Source organism: Crinia signifera, chromosome 4 (assembly GCF_055691185.1).
Source record: "Crinia signifera chromosome 4, ASM5569118v1, whole genome shotgun sequence".
NCBI lineage: Eukaryota > Metazoa > Chordata > Amphibia > Anura > Myobatrachidae > Crinia > Crinia signifera.
This window is the reverse complement of record NC_139220.1, coordinates 283,688,606-283,706,186: the sequence shown is the minus strand read 5'-3', so window position 1 is coordinate 283,706,186 and position 17,581 is coordinate 283,688,606. Positions and strand designations below refer to the sequence as shown.

General features: G+C 45.1%; 2 protein-coding genes across 2 annotated transcripts in view; one reads left to right on the top strand and one right to left on the bottom strand.

Moving 5' to 3' along the window:
• GFRA2 (GDNF family receptor alpha 2) overlaps positions 1–6,807 on the top strand; it is a 37,023-nt gene extending 30,216 nt beyond the window's left edge. Inside the window, exons 5-9 of the mRNA XM_083184804.1 lie at positions 1,516–1,625; positions 1,715–1,855; positions 2,558–2,733; positions 2,917–2,964; positions 6,016–6,807. Of these exons, the coding sequence (XP_083040930.1) occupies positions 1,516–1,625; positions 1,715–1,855; positions 2,558–2,733; positions 2,917–2,964; positions 6,016–6,138 (598 nt within the window). The 3' untranslated portion in view covers positions 6,139–6,807. The remainder of the gene's footprint in view (positions 1–1,515; positions 1,626–1,714; positions 1,856–2,557; positions 2,734–2,916; positions 2,965–6,015) is intronic.
• LOC146072624 (uncharacterized) overlaps positions 1–17,581 on the bottom strand; it is a 101,265-nt gene that overhangs the window by 53,444 nt on the left and 30,240 nt on the right. The window lies entirely within an intron of this gene.

Genomic DNA, 17,581 nt, shown 5'->3' with positions numbered 1-17,581 from the left:
GGTGCCCACACACTAGAACAATTTTTGGGCCGATTGGCCGATTTCCGATAAATCGGCCGATATATCGTCCGATGTTTACTGATAATTGGTCAAAAATCGGCCGATTTTGGGCCGATGCGCGCTTCCGTGGATCTTTAGCTGAATCTTCTGATCTTACGTGCTGCACAAAAGATCAGAAGATTTAACAAAAGATCCATAGGAACGCACACGGGATCTTAAGAAAAATCTTTGGTAAAGATTGCGCTTGCCTGAAATCTTTTGTCCAGGACGGAAACAAGATTTCAAGGCTAATTTATATGCACATCTTACGTTGGCAGATCTTTCTAGTGTGTGGGCACCTTTAATCCCCAATTTGAAGTTGCTCTATTAAGATGCTTTTTATTTTATTTTTGGTTTTTATTTTTTTAAATGCTGTGTATAATCACTTAAATATTGAGGCTTTTGGTCATATGACTTCAAAGTCCAGGTGATATCAGGACAAGTTTTTACTGCCTTAGTCCCTACGAATATTTTAATTAATTACATGGGGCTGGTATTTACAAGTTTGTTAATACTATATTAGATTGACCGGTCAACATGTAAATACCAGCCCCTATTAATTAATTAAAATATTAGTAGGGACTTATGCAGCCCATACACGGTCCGTTTTCGCCGGCTCCGTTCAGTACTATGAGATGCGCGCTCCCGCGCATCACATAGTACGGTACAAAAAGTATGTGCTGCACATACTTTTTGTACTAGCTACACATCGCATCGGATCGCAGTGCATGCACACTGCATGCACAAGGTATGCGATCCGATGCGATGCATGCTAATTAATTGCCGAACGGATCCGTTAAACGGACGTGTATGGGCACCTTAAGGCAGTAAAAACTTGTCCTGATATCACACTGGACATTGAAGTCATATGACCAAAAGCCTCAATATTTAAGTGATTATACACAGCATTTAAAAAAATAAATAAATAAAATAAAAATATGAAGCATCTTAATAGAGCAACTTCAAATTGGGGATTAAGAGTGCACACCACCCGAGTTTCTTTTGTAATCTCTTCTGTACTGCACTCACCTGTTATATTTATTGCACTCATCTGCTATCTCTTCTGTCCTGCACTCATCTGCTATCTCTTCTGTACTGCACCCATCTGCTATCTCTTCTGTACTGCACTCATTTGTTATCTCTTCTGGACTGCACTCATCTGCTATCTCTTCTGTACTGCACTCATTTGTTATCTCTTCTGTACTGCACTCATTTGTTATATCTTCTGTACTGCACTCATCTGCTATCTCTTCTGTACTGCACTCATCTGTTATCTCTTCTGTACTGCAATCACCTGTTATCTGTACTGCACTCACCTGCAATCTCTTCTGGACTGCATTCATCTGTTATTTCTTCTGTACTGTACTCATTTGTTATCTCTTCTGTACTGTACTCATTTGTTATCTCTTCTGTCCTGCACTCATCTGTTATCTCTTCTGGACTGCACTCACCTGTTATGTTCTGTAATGATTTCAGGTCTAGGTTGGCAGATTTTGTAACCAACTGTCAGAGCTCCAGTCAGTCTGCCAGCGGCTGTGTGAGGGATAACTATGCGGCATGCCTGGGGGCATATGCAGGATTGATTGGTAAGTTATGTATTTCCCTCCGTTGCTCTGTTAGTATATTAGATACCTATTTCCTTACTCACTGACTGACAGTCTCCTCCTCTCCACAGGGCATGACGTGGCTCTGAACTTCCTGGACTCAGAACCCCATTCACTGTCCATAGGACCATGGTGCACTTGTAACGGGAGTGGTGACCAGGAAACCCAATGTGAACTATACCTGAAAGAGTTCACTCAGAACCGCTGCCTACGTGAGTGCAAAATATGGGAATGGGTGGAAGGAGAAGGATGATGTCCTATCCCATGGGAGCGATGGTGGGATAATGACAGAAAAATAAGACTGTGCCAAGAGTTATGTGACTGCACATGGCCAACATTGCCCATGTGCGTTTCTTATTGACACTGCATCCACCTATGCAGAACGTTACCATTTGCACTGTGCACAGAGACACAGCAGCTTATGACGTGTCCAGATCCAGGAGACAAGAATGAGGGAGAGGCTCTGCCTGATGGGAGAGAGAATCGACCTTGATGTACTGTTGATTCATTTATCATAGGCATGAAGTACAAAGTCAGGGTTGGTCACAGTGCTGTGGGAATATACTGTAGTAGCTGTGGGAATATACTGTAGTAGCTGTGGGAATATACCGTAGTAGCTGTGGGAATATACTGTAGTAACTGTGGGAATATACTGTAGTAGCTGTGGGAATATACCGTAGTAGCTGTGGGAATATACTGTAGTAGCTGTGGGAATATACTGTAGTAGCTGTGGGAATATACTGTAGTAGCTGTGGGCATATACTGTAGTAGCTGTGGCAATATACTGTAGTAGTAAGTCAGGTCAGGTGCATGATAGAATGTCAGAGTGCACAACCACTAACACTGCAGACTTTTGAACCTGTCAATCACATGTATAAGACCAGCTGCTGATACTGTTCTTTTTAACCCTCTAGAAAATGCAATTCATGCCTTTGGCAATGGTACGGATGTGGTGCACAAGCAGAGTGTCCCCAGGCCTCCTCACACAACTGCAACTCCCAGAGCTGAGAGGAGGCACCTTCTACCAGACAACCAGAGTGACAGCAACACCCTGTATGAGACCAACCCAGCCATATGTGACCTGATCCAGGTAAAACCCACTTACAGTAGGGGCGGGGGGGGAGGCATGTCATGTCTACTCTGGAACACATATACGCTCATGCACTTTGTAGTTGTTTGGTCATGTTTGATCTGAGTTGTGACATGTGTTGGGTTATTGGTTCTCTACATTCCCTGTATAATAGGCCCTAATGTGTGTTGTTTCTGCTTGCAGGACATGAAGAATAGCAGCACTGCGCAGTTTAGGATCTGTGTTTCTGAGGTACTATAAAACAACTCCAGCTATTGGGTAGCGAGAGATCACAGCTGCATAGAGGTGTAACACAAATGGGAAGTTATTTACGTGTCACTTTGGACAATCGGGGTTGTCAAGAGTAGTAAAGGGCCTGGGTACTGGGGGCCTCGCCAAATCCAGGAGGTGTGGCCACATCCACTAATATTTAAACTACAGTATACTATGCTAAGCAGATCTCTACATGATGCACAGGGGGACATCTGTCTGGACCCAATAGCTTAGCAGTCAGATATGTATGATCTGGGTGCACCCACTAATGGTAGGAGGTATGACTGTAACTGTGGAGATATCTCCCAAAATCAGACAGCCGGCATGCATCTTGTAGTGCAGGTGGCCTGACCATCCAGGTGCACTAATCAACGACAGCTTTATAAATCATGTCAACTGCATTGTGTGGATCAGCATACCCTCCAACATTTTTAGGGCAGAAATTGGTACACCTACTGAAAGGGGGCGTGGTCATGGATAAAGGGGGCGTGGTTACGCCCCCTTTCCGAATGTATACTTTTTTCAAAGGTATGTATTTAAAAAAATGCAGGAGAGGGGGGGGGGGGGGAGAGTCTAGCCATGATGGAGGGTATGCTAAAATACACTACACGCTGCCTGCATCACACTACAATACACTACACGCTGCCTGCATCACACTACAATACACTACACGCTGCCTGCATCACACTACAATACAGTACACATGCCCTCCTCGGTGATCGGCAGGACGGGGCGATGTGGTGGGTGTCAGAGAATCCGTTGTCCAGCTCGGCCAGGTCCTCGAGAGCGCCCAGGCCCCCGGGGAAGGGATCTGCTGCTGCTGAGGGGGAACCTTGTCCAGGCGGCTGCTGCTCCCGGAGGGAAGAGGACGGAGGACGGAACTTGTAAAAGTCCTGCCAGTCCTCGTCAAACTGGGCGAGTGGTGCCGCCACCTCCATGCCGGGGTCCACGGGGAGCGGGGTACTTAGAATGGGGCGCTACGACAGCTGGTCTGTTGCCCCAGGACGCGCGCTCCCAACACAGTCCTGTTGCAGAAAACCGGTACATTCGGTACAAACTGATTTTGCCGGTACAGACTGTTAAAAAACGGTACTGTACCGGCAAAATCGGTACAGTTGGAGGGTATGGATCAGTAGTTCCCAACCTCAATCCACAAGTTTACTAACATGTCATGTTTCGAGGATTTCTGTCAATTAAAGAAATCCTATATGTTCTGTGCCCTGTGTTCTTCATTCTATACCCTCATCCAGGGGCGTAACTAGATATTCGTGGGCCCCATAGCAAAAGTTTGTAAGGGCCCCCTATTTAGCAACTGATGGTGATAAATGTATGTAAAACATATTACTTAGACAGGAAAGATGGGCCCCCTTCAGCTCTGGGCCCCATAGCAGCTGCACCCCTTGCACCTATGGTAGTTACGCCTTTGCCCTCATCCTGTGTCCTATGTGTTCTGTGCCCTGTGTTCTTCATTCTATACCCTCATCCTGTGTCCTATGTGTTCTGTGCCCTGTGATCTTCATTCTATACCCTCATCCTGTGTCCTACTGTATGTGTTCTGTGCCCTGTGTTCTTCATTCTATACCCTCATCCTGTGTCCTAGGTGTTCTGTGCCCTGTGTTCTTCATTCTATACCATAATCCTGTGTCCTAGATGTTCTGTGCCCTGTGTTCTTCATTCTATACCATAATCCTGTGTCCTAGATGTTCTGTGCCATGTGTTCTTCATCTATACCCTCATCCTGTGTCCCACTGTATGTGTTCTGTGCCCTGTGTTCTTCATTCTTTACCCTCATCCTGTGTCCTATGTGTTCTGTGCCATGTGTTTTTCATTCTATACCATAATCCTGTGTCCTAGATGTTCTGTGCCCTGTGTTCTCCATCTAAACCCTCATCCCGTGTCCTAGGAGTTCTGGGCCCTGTGTTCTTCATTATATACCCTCATCCTGTGTCCTAGGAGTTCTGAGCCCTATGTTCTTCATTCTATACCCTCATCCTGTGTCCTATGTGTTCTGTGCCCTGTGTTCTTCATCTATACTTTCATCCTGAGTCCTAGGTGTTCTGTGCCCTGTGATCTTCATTCTATACCCTCATCCTGTGTCCTATGTGTTCTGTGCCCTGTGTTCTTCATCTATACCCTTATCCTGAGTCCTAGGTGTTCTGCGCCCTGTGTTCTTCATCTATACCCTCATCCTGTGTCCTATGTGTTCTGTGCCCTGTGTTCTTCATCTATACCCTTATCCTGAGTCCTAGGTGTTCTGCGCCCTGTGCTCTTCATCTATACCCTCATCCCGTGTCCTAGGTGTTCTGTGCCCTGTGTTCTTCATTCTATACCCTCATCCTGTGTCCTATGTGTTCTGTGCCCCGTGTTCTTCATTCTATACCCTCCTCTGGTGTCCTATGTGTTCTGTGCCCTGCGTTCTTCAATCTACACGTTTATCCTGTGTCCTATGTATTCTGTGACGTAAATCCGTCTTCATTCAGTACCGTCAGTGTGTATTGTACGTTTGATATTTACCTGCTGTGTGCTCTATTCATTCTCTGAATACTCTGCGCTGGGTGACTCACAGACTAATCTATGGTACTTGCTTATCAGACAATGGATTCTTCTTGTTAACCACAGTTTGCCAAATGCTTTTTGATGGCGGAGGACTTGTCTTTACACTGACATGTCTTCCATATGTCTGTACCATGACAATATACTAAGCATGATATGTTCTTATGTCATAGAGCATGGGTCTTCAAACTGCGGCCCTCCAGATGTTTGTGAAACTACAAATCCCAGCATGCCTTGCCACAGTTTTGCTATTAGGGAGTGTTAAAACTGTGGCAAGGCATGCTGGGATTTGTAGTTTCACAACATCTGGAGGGCCGCAGTTTGAAGACCCATGTCATAGAGCCTACCATATGCACTGTGTATGTGTGTGTGTGTGTGTGTGTGTTACTCTTTGCTGCCCCCCCTCTAATAAACCAATACTGTCTATTTTATGGGCCTTCATCCTGTATTTACACCATCCCTTTCTTCTCTCCACAGTCACATCTAAATGCAGACCATATACCAGACTTAGCGATATACGAGGACCACTCTGGGATAACTCGGTGCCAAGCCAGTGGTTTGTACACCGCCATCTTCCTGTTTTTCACTGTCCTCTATTGAGAGAGCCCAGAGGGATGGGGAAGATGGGGAAATTGTGCCTTCCCTGAGATGGATGAACTTTAAACTTGTATATAACCCAAGGGCACCCTGCACAATGGGATGTGAACCACAGTTCTTGCGACAAGCAGAAAGATGTGAGGTGCGGAGGACTAACAGCATACTTTGTACAGTCACCTTCCGCCCTCTGCTTCTAGATAATTATATGACCGTGGTAGGTAGAACACAAGTCTGTGAGGTAAATATATGTATAAATAGGAATAGAGGGAATAGGAGTGAGACTGAAAGAATGTAATGCGAGTGAGCCATAATCTGCAGAGTGGAGAGATGATCTGCAGGTATACAGCGGGAGAGACCTCAGGAGAGATGCTCTGCAGATTTCTGTCGTGAGGAAATGAAAGTTACTGAGCCGATCTTCTGTCCGTTGAATAATGTTGCAATCAGATTGACATGAACTGACCAAAAATAAACAAATCTACTTGTAAACCCACAAATAGGAAACTGAATAAAATATGAGTTACCTGCAAACCGCATCTATCGGGAACCTGACAGGAGATGAGTTAGCAGCGGGAACCCCTGCAGCTCTCGTTCCCTGTATATAAATATCTTTATACTCCGTCTGCAATTCTGCATTTTTCTTCATTTAACGAATTAAAATGTATTGACCCCAAATGCCTCATTCATTTTATTACTGGTCTAGAAAAGTGGTTAGACGTTGCCAAGGGAAGGCGGTGATAGGGTGGAGGGAGTGGGGTGGGGAGGGGATGTGGGTTAATGGACAGAGACACAGATCTATGGATGGATAAAAGCCACCAGAACCGAGAGCCTCACAGCGTGCGGGGGAACCCTGATTATATGCTTGACATGAGAAAACAATCACTGAATCCAGAATTAGTGTGCTGTGCTTTCTGAGTCATCTAGTGCCATGCTATTTTAATGAAACATTGCAGCTCCACCATTGGTCACAGACTGATTATTGCATATACATTTTATAAACTGTATATATTGTGTGCGTACGCACACACACACACTCACTCACTCAGTGGCTTAAGTTCGTCCCACTTGCCCGGATGCAAGATAAATCTTGGTGCCCTCCCCTCCCCCCATACACAAACACACACACAGCACCTTGTATAAATGTATGTACAGTATGCATGTATGTATGTATGTTATGTAGATTACTGTATGTTTAAAATAAAGAGACTGTGATGCCTTTGGTCCTGCCAGGAGGGGGAGTCAGCCATATAAGCGATATCGATTGCTTCCAATTAACTATTTCAAATGCAGAGGAGGAGAGGTGCCCCCTTGGGGAGCAGGAGCCCGTTGGCAGATGACTCCATTGCCTCCCAGAGTTACACCTGTGCACACACACACACACACACACCACACAAACTCCTACAGCTTACATAAAACTAGCTCAGCCAGTATTAACACTAAAAGTAAGGGACGTGGGTTCCACTACCCAACAGTGTCCTCTTGTGCACTTTGAACCTTCATTGTAATCTGTTCTCAATCTCTGTCGGACATCTAACATCTCCGGCAGCCCAAATCTCCATGGGAGGGATTTACAGTATATTGAATCCAATTCACACGAGATCTGACACCAGGATGATGATGTTTTGCATTGTTTTGGATCCCGAGCAAGGTATGAAAACCTGAGCCGGTACTCAGATTCCCCGGAAAGTGGAAATTCGGATGATCTCGTTTTCTAGGAAATTCCACAGTTGTGAATGGATCCTCAGTGGGTTTTTTTTTTTTTTTTTGGAGTAAAAAAGTGTTTTGGTCCAGATTCAGATTTGGTTTTAATTTGGAATTTCTTGGAAATTGTTAAAAACAGCTAAAGTCATGTTATGTGTACCTATTTTTGTTTCTACGGTATTCACATCAATGCCATTAATTTCCAGTCATCTCTCATCAGTTCTGACTACTCTCCTGTCTGAAATGGCTCCTCAAATCACAAGGCAGGGACTTATGGTGTGTACACACGGTCAGATGTGCCTTCAGATACTATCCACGATCCGATCGGATCGTGGATAGTATCTGAAGGCACATCCGATTTGCATACAAGTCTGACTATATAGTGCAGATCTGCACTATATATTTAAGGCAGACAAGGCTTTCTGCCTTGCGATACGTGAACGCGCATTGGAATCGGATCGGGATCTGAAGGGTTAAAACCCTTTGCGATCTGCATCCGATTCCGATCAGATGTTGACTATATCGTCAACATGGGAGGGCAAAAAGTACAGTGTGTACACACCATTACAGTACCAGTTATCCAAACCCCAAGGTTCTGATTTTAAATCCAAGTTTGAAATCAAGATTCTGAACTGTCAAATCAGGACTCAATTCGACTTGGATTCCCTAAATTCAGGTTGGTTCAGATTTCTAAAAAACGGAACCCCACATCCATAATATCAGCCTGATTCATGCTTGTTTGGAAGAGGGCGAATTTGGTTCGGCGGTGTGGCGGATGGTGCTGACCTGTTCGAATCAGGCCCTATGTTGCAAACAAATAAAACAGTATTATATAATAATGGCTGGCTTGGGATGGGAACAGATCATTAATAGTAGGTCATGTGAACCTCACTAGATCCCGCTCATTCTGGCACTAGGGGGGCTGCCCGTACTGCTGGTCATTATGCACAGTGGCTTCATCTACCCTTACTCTCTCTTGAGGCGATATTTAAGGTACACGTTGTTGAATCAAGCTCAAACAGCCAACCAGGACATAATGTAATTCCATATATTACATGTGAAAGTAGCTCTCTGATTTGCACTTCTCACTGGGTTGTGCTGCAGTTGACCTATATATGTATCCTCACTACTGGGTGCCCGTACGCCATGTAGCATGAGACGCCTGACGCAAAAAAGTCTCTCACAGTGTGCTATAGACACAACTAGGCTGCAATGTTAGCCACATAGGAACTGGTATAACACAAAGTTGTATATGAGACGCAACAGAACTAGGCATGAGGAAAAGCTGCGTCCAATCACGTTGGGTTCCTTTTTATTGGGCATGACCGAAGCAACAGTAATAAAGGACTCTGCCCATAATAAGGGCTACTTAGTGGGGTGTACTCTTAGCACCCAGTTTCCTAACAGTAACAAGTATTGACTGGTACTAAGAGAAATATAGATCAGTGTAATAGATCATCTCTCTGCTGCTTCTGACTTTCATACAGCACTTCCCACACTAATGGGTTGTGGTCCGAGACCGCTATCTCCATCACTACTAATGTTATTCAGATTCTTCTGTTGTCGCTTTTTAAAACTTTTTTACACTTGTGTTTCTAATGTGTCAGTAATAAATCAATGACGGACATTGATGCAATATAATGTGGGCCTCTAGCTGTCCGTGCTTCTGGTATGATGAGGGAGTGCTTGGATGAGCAGAAGCATCTATAAACTCCTAGGGAGTGAGTGATTGAACCAGCCTCACACAGAAGATCATTGGTTAACAAGTTAGGGAGATTAGCCAATTACAAACAAAAAAGAGAATAAGTCCCAAGGCGCAAACAACTTTCTTCAGCCGGATCCACAAATACAGGGTCACCACTCAACCCCTAAATTCGGAAAGCTTGTTTGGAGAATTGGACCGGGGGCGATGAAAGGTCTGTATACACAATTATCCGATGTTCCTCAGGAAGACGGAATATGTAAAATAAATAAAAGCGTGTGTGAGAAAAACATCTATTCAGCCCACATGGTATGAATAGGAATCTGGGATTGGGTCACTAGAGGCGTACCCTCACTCACACTAGAAAACACACCCGTGGTGAACTTATGTAAAGAAACCTTTATGTGCACCATCTACTTTGTTCTAGTGTGAGTAAGGGTAATTGTGTATACAGACCTTTCATCACCCCCGTTCCAATTCTCCAAACAATTCTCCCCTATCCACGGACCTGCGAATTAAGGCGGCAGCCGGCTATGGGGGCAGGGCTTGGTGACATCAGCCTTGCTCCGCCCCAAAAACGAAGCCTCGTCCAGCCCCCCTTTCACACCTTTTAGCCATGTGAACATCACTGGTGATCAGGAGCCTGGAAGCCATAAGTCAGGGCAGATGCGGGCGCTGCGGAACGCTTGTATATATAAATAATAAATAATAATAAATGTTATTATTAATAATAATAATAATAATAACACCTTTCAAAAGTGGTCTGCATCTGTCCTGACACAAGGTACGTCTACTGCTACTGCCAGCTGATCTGGCGACCCTTACCAATCATGGAGATTACATGCCACAGACTTCTTCCGGGCATTCTGACACTGACTGTCTGCATCACCCTGCATCCCCTTACAGGGTGCGATCTGGAAAACATTAACTGTTGTTAGCTCTAGAGGACTTTACTTGGCTACCCCAGGACCAGAGAGTAGCTGCCAGGAGGAAGAGAAAGGAGCCATAAAGTGAGAGATTGTGAGCTTAGAAAGTGCCGTACTGGTTCTGTTATGTTTGTGTATTTATTTATTTATTATATTTTTAACCTTTTCCTGACCACTTATCTTATTTAAAACAGTCTATGCCAGTGGTTCCCAAACTGTGTGTCGTGGCTCGCTGGGGCGCCTCGGGACACTTGCAGGGGTGTCCCGGGTTGATGGTCTAGGACCAATTCAAATTATTTACGGTTATTTATGTAGTGCTCATTCTAACCCGTGCAGTTCCTCCTCCCTGCCTGGGGTGTCGCTGTCTGCTGTGGTCTTTCTAGCACAGGTCTGGTTTGCATATCAGTGCTGATATACAGACCACACTGTGCTAGAAGCACTACAGCAGACAGCGACACCCCAGGCAGGGAAGAGGAACTGCAGGGGTTTTAGAAGATAGCGGGTGCAAGAATGAACACTAATTTATGGTCAAAACCAGTGTTTGTGGCTGCCTATTATAAAATGTGTACAAACAGAAGCAAATCCTGCCCTTCACCTCATAACTGAACCTAAGAATCACATATAAACCCAATCTACTTAATGTTATATGTATTCTGTTTTTTTTTATATATTTTAGCCTAGGGCAGGGGTGTCAAACACAAGGCCCGCGGGCCAAATCCTGCCCGCCAGACCTCTTCATGTGGCCCGCGCAGCCGCCGCCAGCCTTCACCTTTTATTCTCGATTTTTTTTTAAACAAGAAAGCCGCCTCTTCAGCGCATGCACGGCAGCCTACAAGCCAGAGAACGTCTGCCCTCTAGCGCAATGCCGCCGGTTGTCAATCCCTCCTCCGCTCCCACCTGCTGTATAGGAGCCAGAGAGAGGAAAGAGCAGGTCCGTCGTGGTGAATGGTGCTGCTGCTGCTGTGCGCTCCAGGTCACTTACTGCTGAGTGTGCACTGCACAGTGACCGGGAGCACGCTGACCCCCACTCCTGGATAGATAGTGCGAGGAGCGCTACTCACAGGAGGGAGGGGGAAATGCGCCTGTGTGAGAGTGCAGCTGTGTCCTTGGTGGTGGAGCAGTTCAGACTGGAGTGGACTCATCAGAGCCGGTAAGTGTCAAACTCTCTGCCTATGTGTGTGTGTGTGCACTGGCACATTGCAGCCCATCATTAATTGCTGTGTCCCATGATAATAAGCAGGACATATGCCCTAAGACTGAGTGCTGCCCCCCTGTGCAGGCAGCGTGTGCCCTAATGCACTGCAGTTCAGTGACAATAATTTATTATAATAAAGAGTGGACACATAGTCCTACAGATACAACCGGCCCTTTGAGGGTGACCAAACTGCTAATGCGGCCCCCGATGAATTTGAGTTTGACACCCCTGGCCTAGGGGGTGCTGTGAAAAAATTCTGATACTGTAGGGTGCCGTGCTTCAAAAAAGATTGGGAACCCCTGGTCTATGCTCTATAGAACATCTGAACTGTTAAATATTAATACAGTGTCCTGTGTATAAAAATACCAATTTTCAGGGCTGTTACTGCTCACCAGACTCCCATACTTACTTCAATGTGCTACACAGTGGGATATTTTGGATTATATTTGGAACCCCCCCCCCCCCCTCTAAAAATCCTGCGTTTGCCACTGATGGTGATGGCGCCGTGGGCGAATTATGCAGTGCCTGCATGTCCATAGACTCTCGGTCATTTTATTTCTAGGAAGGATTTTCCTTTACAGGCAATCACAGCCTGACATCTACATAACCGCTAATTACATCTTGTTATTATATTTACCATCCAACACCGCAGGACAGGTGACTCGAAGCAAAGATCAAAAGCAAATCCCAAAGTATATGAAAAAAACTATTTTTGCGGAATAACAATTTCTTGTGTTTTTTAAAGTTATACTACAGATTTGTATATGTTTATCTTATATATGTTATATAACATTTTATTTTATGTGGCCACTTTTCCAAATTGTCAAATGTATTTTAATAAATACAATAGATATATTTCTGATTATGTGTTGCGGTATGTATCACGCAAGGCTGAAAATGGATGTTTATGCTAAAAACCATTTGCATGTGTGCAGGGAAATCGGTGTGCAGGGGGGGGGGGTGGGATGCAGAGAAGCAGATAGAACAATGCATAAATGTACATAGGTCACAGTATTCTATACTATGCAGCAGAAGACACTATGGGGGTTATTCTTATCCATTCGGTCCTCTGTGCATTCGCATGGAGGACCGATGGTGCGCGTCTGTGCATGTGCAGATGTAGGGTGCGTGCACCTACGGCAAACTTTTGGTTCGCCGGGTGCACGCACCCATGACGACGTCCGGGGGGGGGGGTGGGCGGAGATGGGCGGGGGGCTCCAGGCTGCACCATTACCATATGGGAATGCCGAGCGTTCCATGGCCGTTCCCATGAGAACGCTGGGCATTCTCATGGTAATGAGGCACTGCGGGGGGGCGGGTAGCTGACATCACTGGATGTCAGCTGCCCGCCCATATCCACGCCAGCGTGCACACATATGTAAGTGACTTCATAAGTGACATAATTCGATGGTCGTGACCATCGAAAGATGTGGGCGGTTACCCGAGGCATGCGAATGGATGTTTATGCAAAACATCCATACGCAGCCTGTGAGGGCGAAGCCGCACTTCTAGGGGACGGCGGGTGGGCATTCATTCGTCGGGTGGGGTTGGGTGGACTCACAAGGCTGCGAATTCACAGCCCTGTGAATCAACCAGAATAACCCCCTGTGTCCACTGAGCACAGCAGCATGAAGAATGACAGACTGTCTCAATGTAGGCCATGTGTTTTTTCACTGGGTGAAGCCCTGGCAATAGCTCAGATACTTGGAGCCAGAACTACTTATCTCTGTTGTCTATTTCAGGACCCTTGGGATTGAGCCAAGATTCGTCCATCCCCGTCAGTGTGCACTCTGGGAAATCTCCTAGACCTGGACCACTCGCATCTGGGAGGGATGCCAGGAGATGGTCTACACAGATAATATATTCTACAATGTGTTCCTAGGCAGATGTTTCATTTAGAATGCTGCATTATTCAATTAATTTTCAATGATAATACAGTCAGTTACTGCTCTCAGTGGTAGCTAACTGAGCCCTTGACAATAATTACAGAAAGAGACAAGTAATGAACAGTTACAGATTGTCTAGGTGTGAGCCAAGCCAACTTTACACGAGGAGCGTCCACAGCAGCTCCCGAGGGAGCCAGAAGAGCGAGCAGGCTAGTACAGTACATGGAAAGTGCATGATGATGTAACACAGTCTTAGGGCCGTATTTATCAAATCATATTTGTGGCTAAATCCCCCAAAACACATGTAAAGTATCACCCCAATGTACCAAAGGAGGACCGCAGTATCAATCTCCGATCCCTGCTGCGATCCCCCCTGCACCACTGCCGGCCGCCTCCCCATAGGTCCCTGCGAGCAAAGGGATTATACATCCCAGCTCTAAGATCGCATTCTACAATGCTATCCTGGGCGATAATATTCCGCCCAGATCTCATTGTAAATGCGATAATTGATAAATGGGCCCCTAAGTGATCTACAGTATATTACTATAGCTAACAAAATGTACACAATGCTCTATTGTTTATAACATTTATGTTATTTATGGCAAATTAAAAGGTCACAATTTATTAACTTGATTACAAATTTACTGTTACTTAATTTGGGTGGCAAATATACCACTGCGGTCCACCAGCCCTTATTACAACTGAATTATGTAACCGTCTGGGGGGCCAGGGTCCCCTTCTCGCAACTGAAAACCTGTAACCACCGGTGGATCCCATTTTTGCCTCTCCCTCTTATTCTAAGCTGGCTCTTCCCCCACCACTACCATGCAGCCCTATTTCTCTTTTTGTGGGACACAGACAGCTTTTATCCCCATTCGCTGCTATTTGCAGGTGATTCTCCTATAGGGGAGCCACACCCATTGCCAGTGAGTCAGTTAGGAATGGTAGTTGGTGGCCTCCCCTCCTTGAATTGTGAAATGCGCTGCATCCAAACACCCCCCCCCCCCCCCCCCTCTGGAGCCTCCCATGCTCACTACCCAAGTCAGTTTCAGGGACCGGGAGGAAATGACATACTGTATCTGACTTCCTAAAAACCACTTGCACGAACACACTCACAAGTAAAATGGATACACCACTGGGCCAATCTGAGAAGGGCTGGGTAACCTAGGTCTTCACACCTTGTACTAGTGGGTGGTAAATGATTTCTCCTAAGATAAGATTTCTTAGTAATGTGCAGCAAAAGCAAACACTTGGAACAGTATACGAGCTGGACGAAATGGTACAATAAGAAGGCCACTGGGGCAGAACTGACGCCGGGATGGCGTGATGCTTTACTGTACTTACTTACGTTTCTAAAAACGGTTCTGCCAGCTAAAACCCCTTTTACACTGCATATCTTTAAATGGTATTTCTATGCAGTTTTTGTCCCTTCACAACACTAAACCCGTTTTAACCCATAGAAAACAGTGGATGAAAAAAAACGGGTCTGAAACGGATAGGACCCTGCTTTTATTACCGTTTAGAAATACCAGTTCAATAGAACCAGTAAATTCACTCTGCACCTTTCAGACTGCACAAATTACCGTTTTGAAACAGTAAAAAAACGGCAAAATACCAGGTAAAAAGTGCGGTCTGAAAGGGGCATTAGCTGCTGAGTTGCTCCATCTAAATAGCATGCCATATGCAATACTGTCCTGAGGGGTTTGAAGCACCAAAGTCCCATCATATCATGTTTATTGAAGTGAATATATATTGTAGCTTTTGACATTTTAGCTTTACCAAATACTGCCTTCTAGGCAACATGCATGACCAGTTATAGTAATAATAAGAATTACATATTCTGCATAGAGAACAAGAAAAGTTACTATACAGTTGGGGTTACGGTACAACTGTTAGACCACACTTAAGTCGACAGTCATTAGGTCGACCACGGAAGGTCGACAGGGTTACAGGTAGACATGGGTCAAGGTCGACATGGGTCAAGGTCGACATGGGCCAAGGTCGACATGGTTCTAGGTCGACAGTCATTAGGTCGACATGAGTGATTCACTGTTTTTTTCCCCCGAATGTCGACACAGTCGACATGGACATAGTTGGAGTTGAACCGCAGCCCCCCGCATCGCTCGCTTCACTCGCGATGCTTCGGCCACAGTGCCTCGCTACGCTCGGCACACTGTTTTATTCTCCCACCACGCCCTAGTGGATGGTAGGGCATGAAATACCGCCTGTCGGCACATGTCGGCTCAAAAAACAGTGAAAAACTCATTTCGACCTATGACTGTCGACCTAGAACCATGTCGACCTTGGCCCAAGTCGACCTTAAGTCATGTCGACCTTGACCCAAGTCGACCTTTAACCCTGACGACCTTGGCCCATGTCGACCTTCCGTGGTCAACCTAATGACTGTCGACCTGTCGCGTGTGGTCTAATAGATGACCATTTCCCACAGTGGGTCATTACTCAGCAAATCCAGCAGTGTCCATAGAAATTAGCAGCAATTGGTAACTAGGGATGTGGCGAAAATCCTGACAGTCAGATTCCCACCGGATCCCAACGGTAAGTACTGAGGTTAGGGTTAGACCAGGGGTTCCCAAAGTTTTTGAATCACGGCACCCCGAAGCATCAGAAATGTTTTCTTGGCACCCCTAGGCTAAATGTCATTCTTATTGATAAAGTCAGAAATATAACAAATACAAATATTAAGTTTAATAAATTGTGTCTATATCTCGAAAAAAAGGGGGGACGGCTGTAAAACAGCACAATTGGGCGCTGTGAGGGGTTGTGATGTGAAGCAGCTACTAAACAAGAGATCGAGAGTCCCTATGAAAGGAAAACAGAAAAGATATATATATACAATAGTAGCGCTATAAATTGAAATATAAAAATGTAATTGTATTAAAAAGGGGGGTACACAATAAGATCAACAATGTAAATAACCAGCATGAACACCATTAATTTGCAAATAGAGCTGATTAGACTGGATCCATTCCTAGTATGCCGTCAGAGTCTATCCAGAGATAACAGATATTGTCTCCTTATGGAGTATATTTACCGCAGGTCGATCCAAATGAGGTATTTAATCCTTTTCAGGAAAGCATTTCTGCGAGGTCCATCACTTGGTGAGGGGAGATTCCCCAAGGGTTACCAATTGTGCGGATAGGAGGTTAGAATTGATGCTCCGGTGACGGCTGGTCTGGGTCCAATAAAATAGGCAGGCAATAGGTGGCGAGTGGTGTGCTGGTGTAGTCACTCCTGACGTGTTTCGCTACCTAAGAGTAGCTTTATCAAAGGATCCTAAAGCTACCAAGTGATGGACCTCGCAGAAATGCTTTCCTGAAAAGGATTAAATACCTCATTTGGATCGACCTGCGGTAAATATACCCCATAAGGAGACAATATCTGTTATCTCTGGATAGACTCTGACGGCATACTAGGAATGGATCCAGTCTAAGCAGCTCTATTTGCAAATTAATGGTGTTCATGCTGGTTATTTATATTGTTGATCTTATTGTGTACCCCCCTTTTTAATACAATTAAATTTTTATATTTCAATTTATAGCGCTACTATTGTATATATATCTTTTCTGTGTCTATATCTCATCCTTAGGGTCAGTTATGTGGTAGTGGACAGGATTCATTATGTTTGTCCACAATTTGACTTTTAAAATGGACATAAAAAACTGATCCTGGACCACCAACCCACGGCACACAGTTTGGGAACCACTGGGTTAGACACTAGGGGTGACATTTAAAAGGATGTGATTTTTTGGCACTTTCCAAAATCGCATATTTTCGTACTTTTGAAAATTTTCGGGTAAAAATGTGCGATAAAGTGCGATTTTTAGTCATGAAAATGTGCGAATTTGAGGACATGTGCGATTTTGTGTTAAAAAATGAAAAAAAAAAATGGCGTGGGGTCCCACCCTCCTGAGCATCTCATTGAGCTGGACCTAATTCCAAATATACGGGGGACAAAAAGCGTAGGGGTCCCCTGTATTTCTGACCGGTCCTGGTTCTGCTGTCAGTACATTGGAGGCAG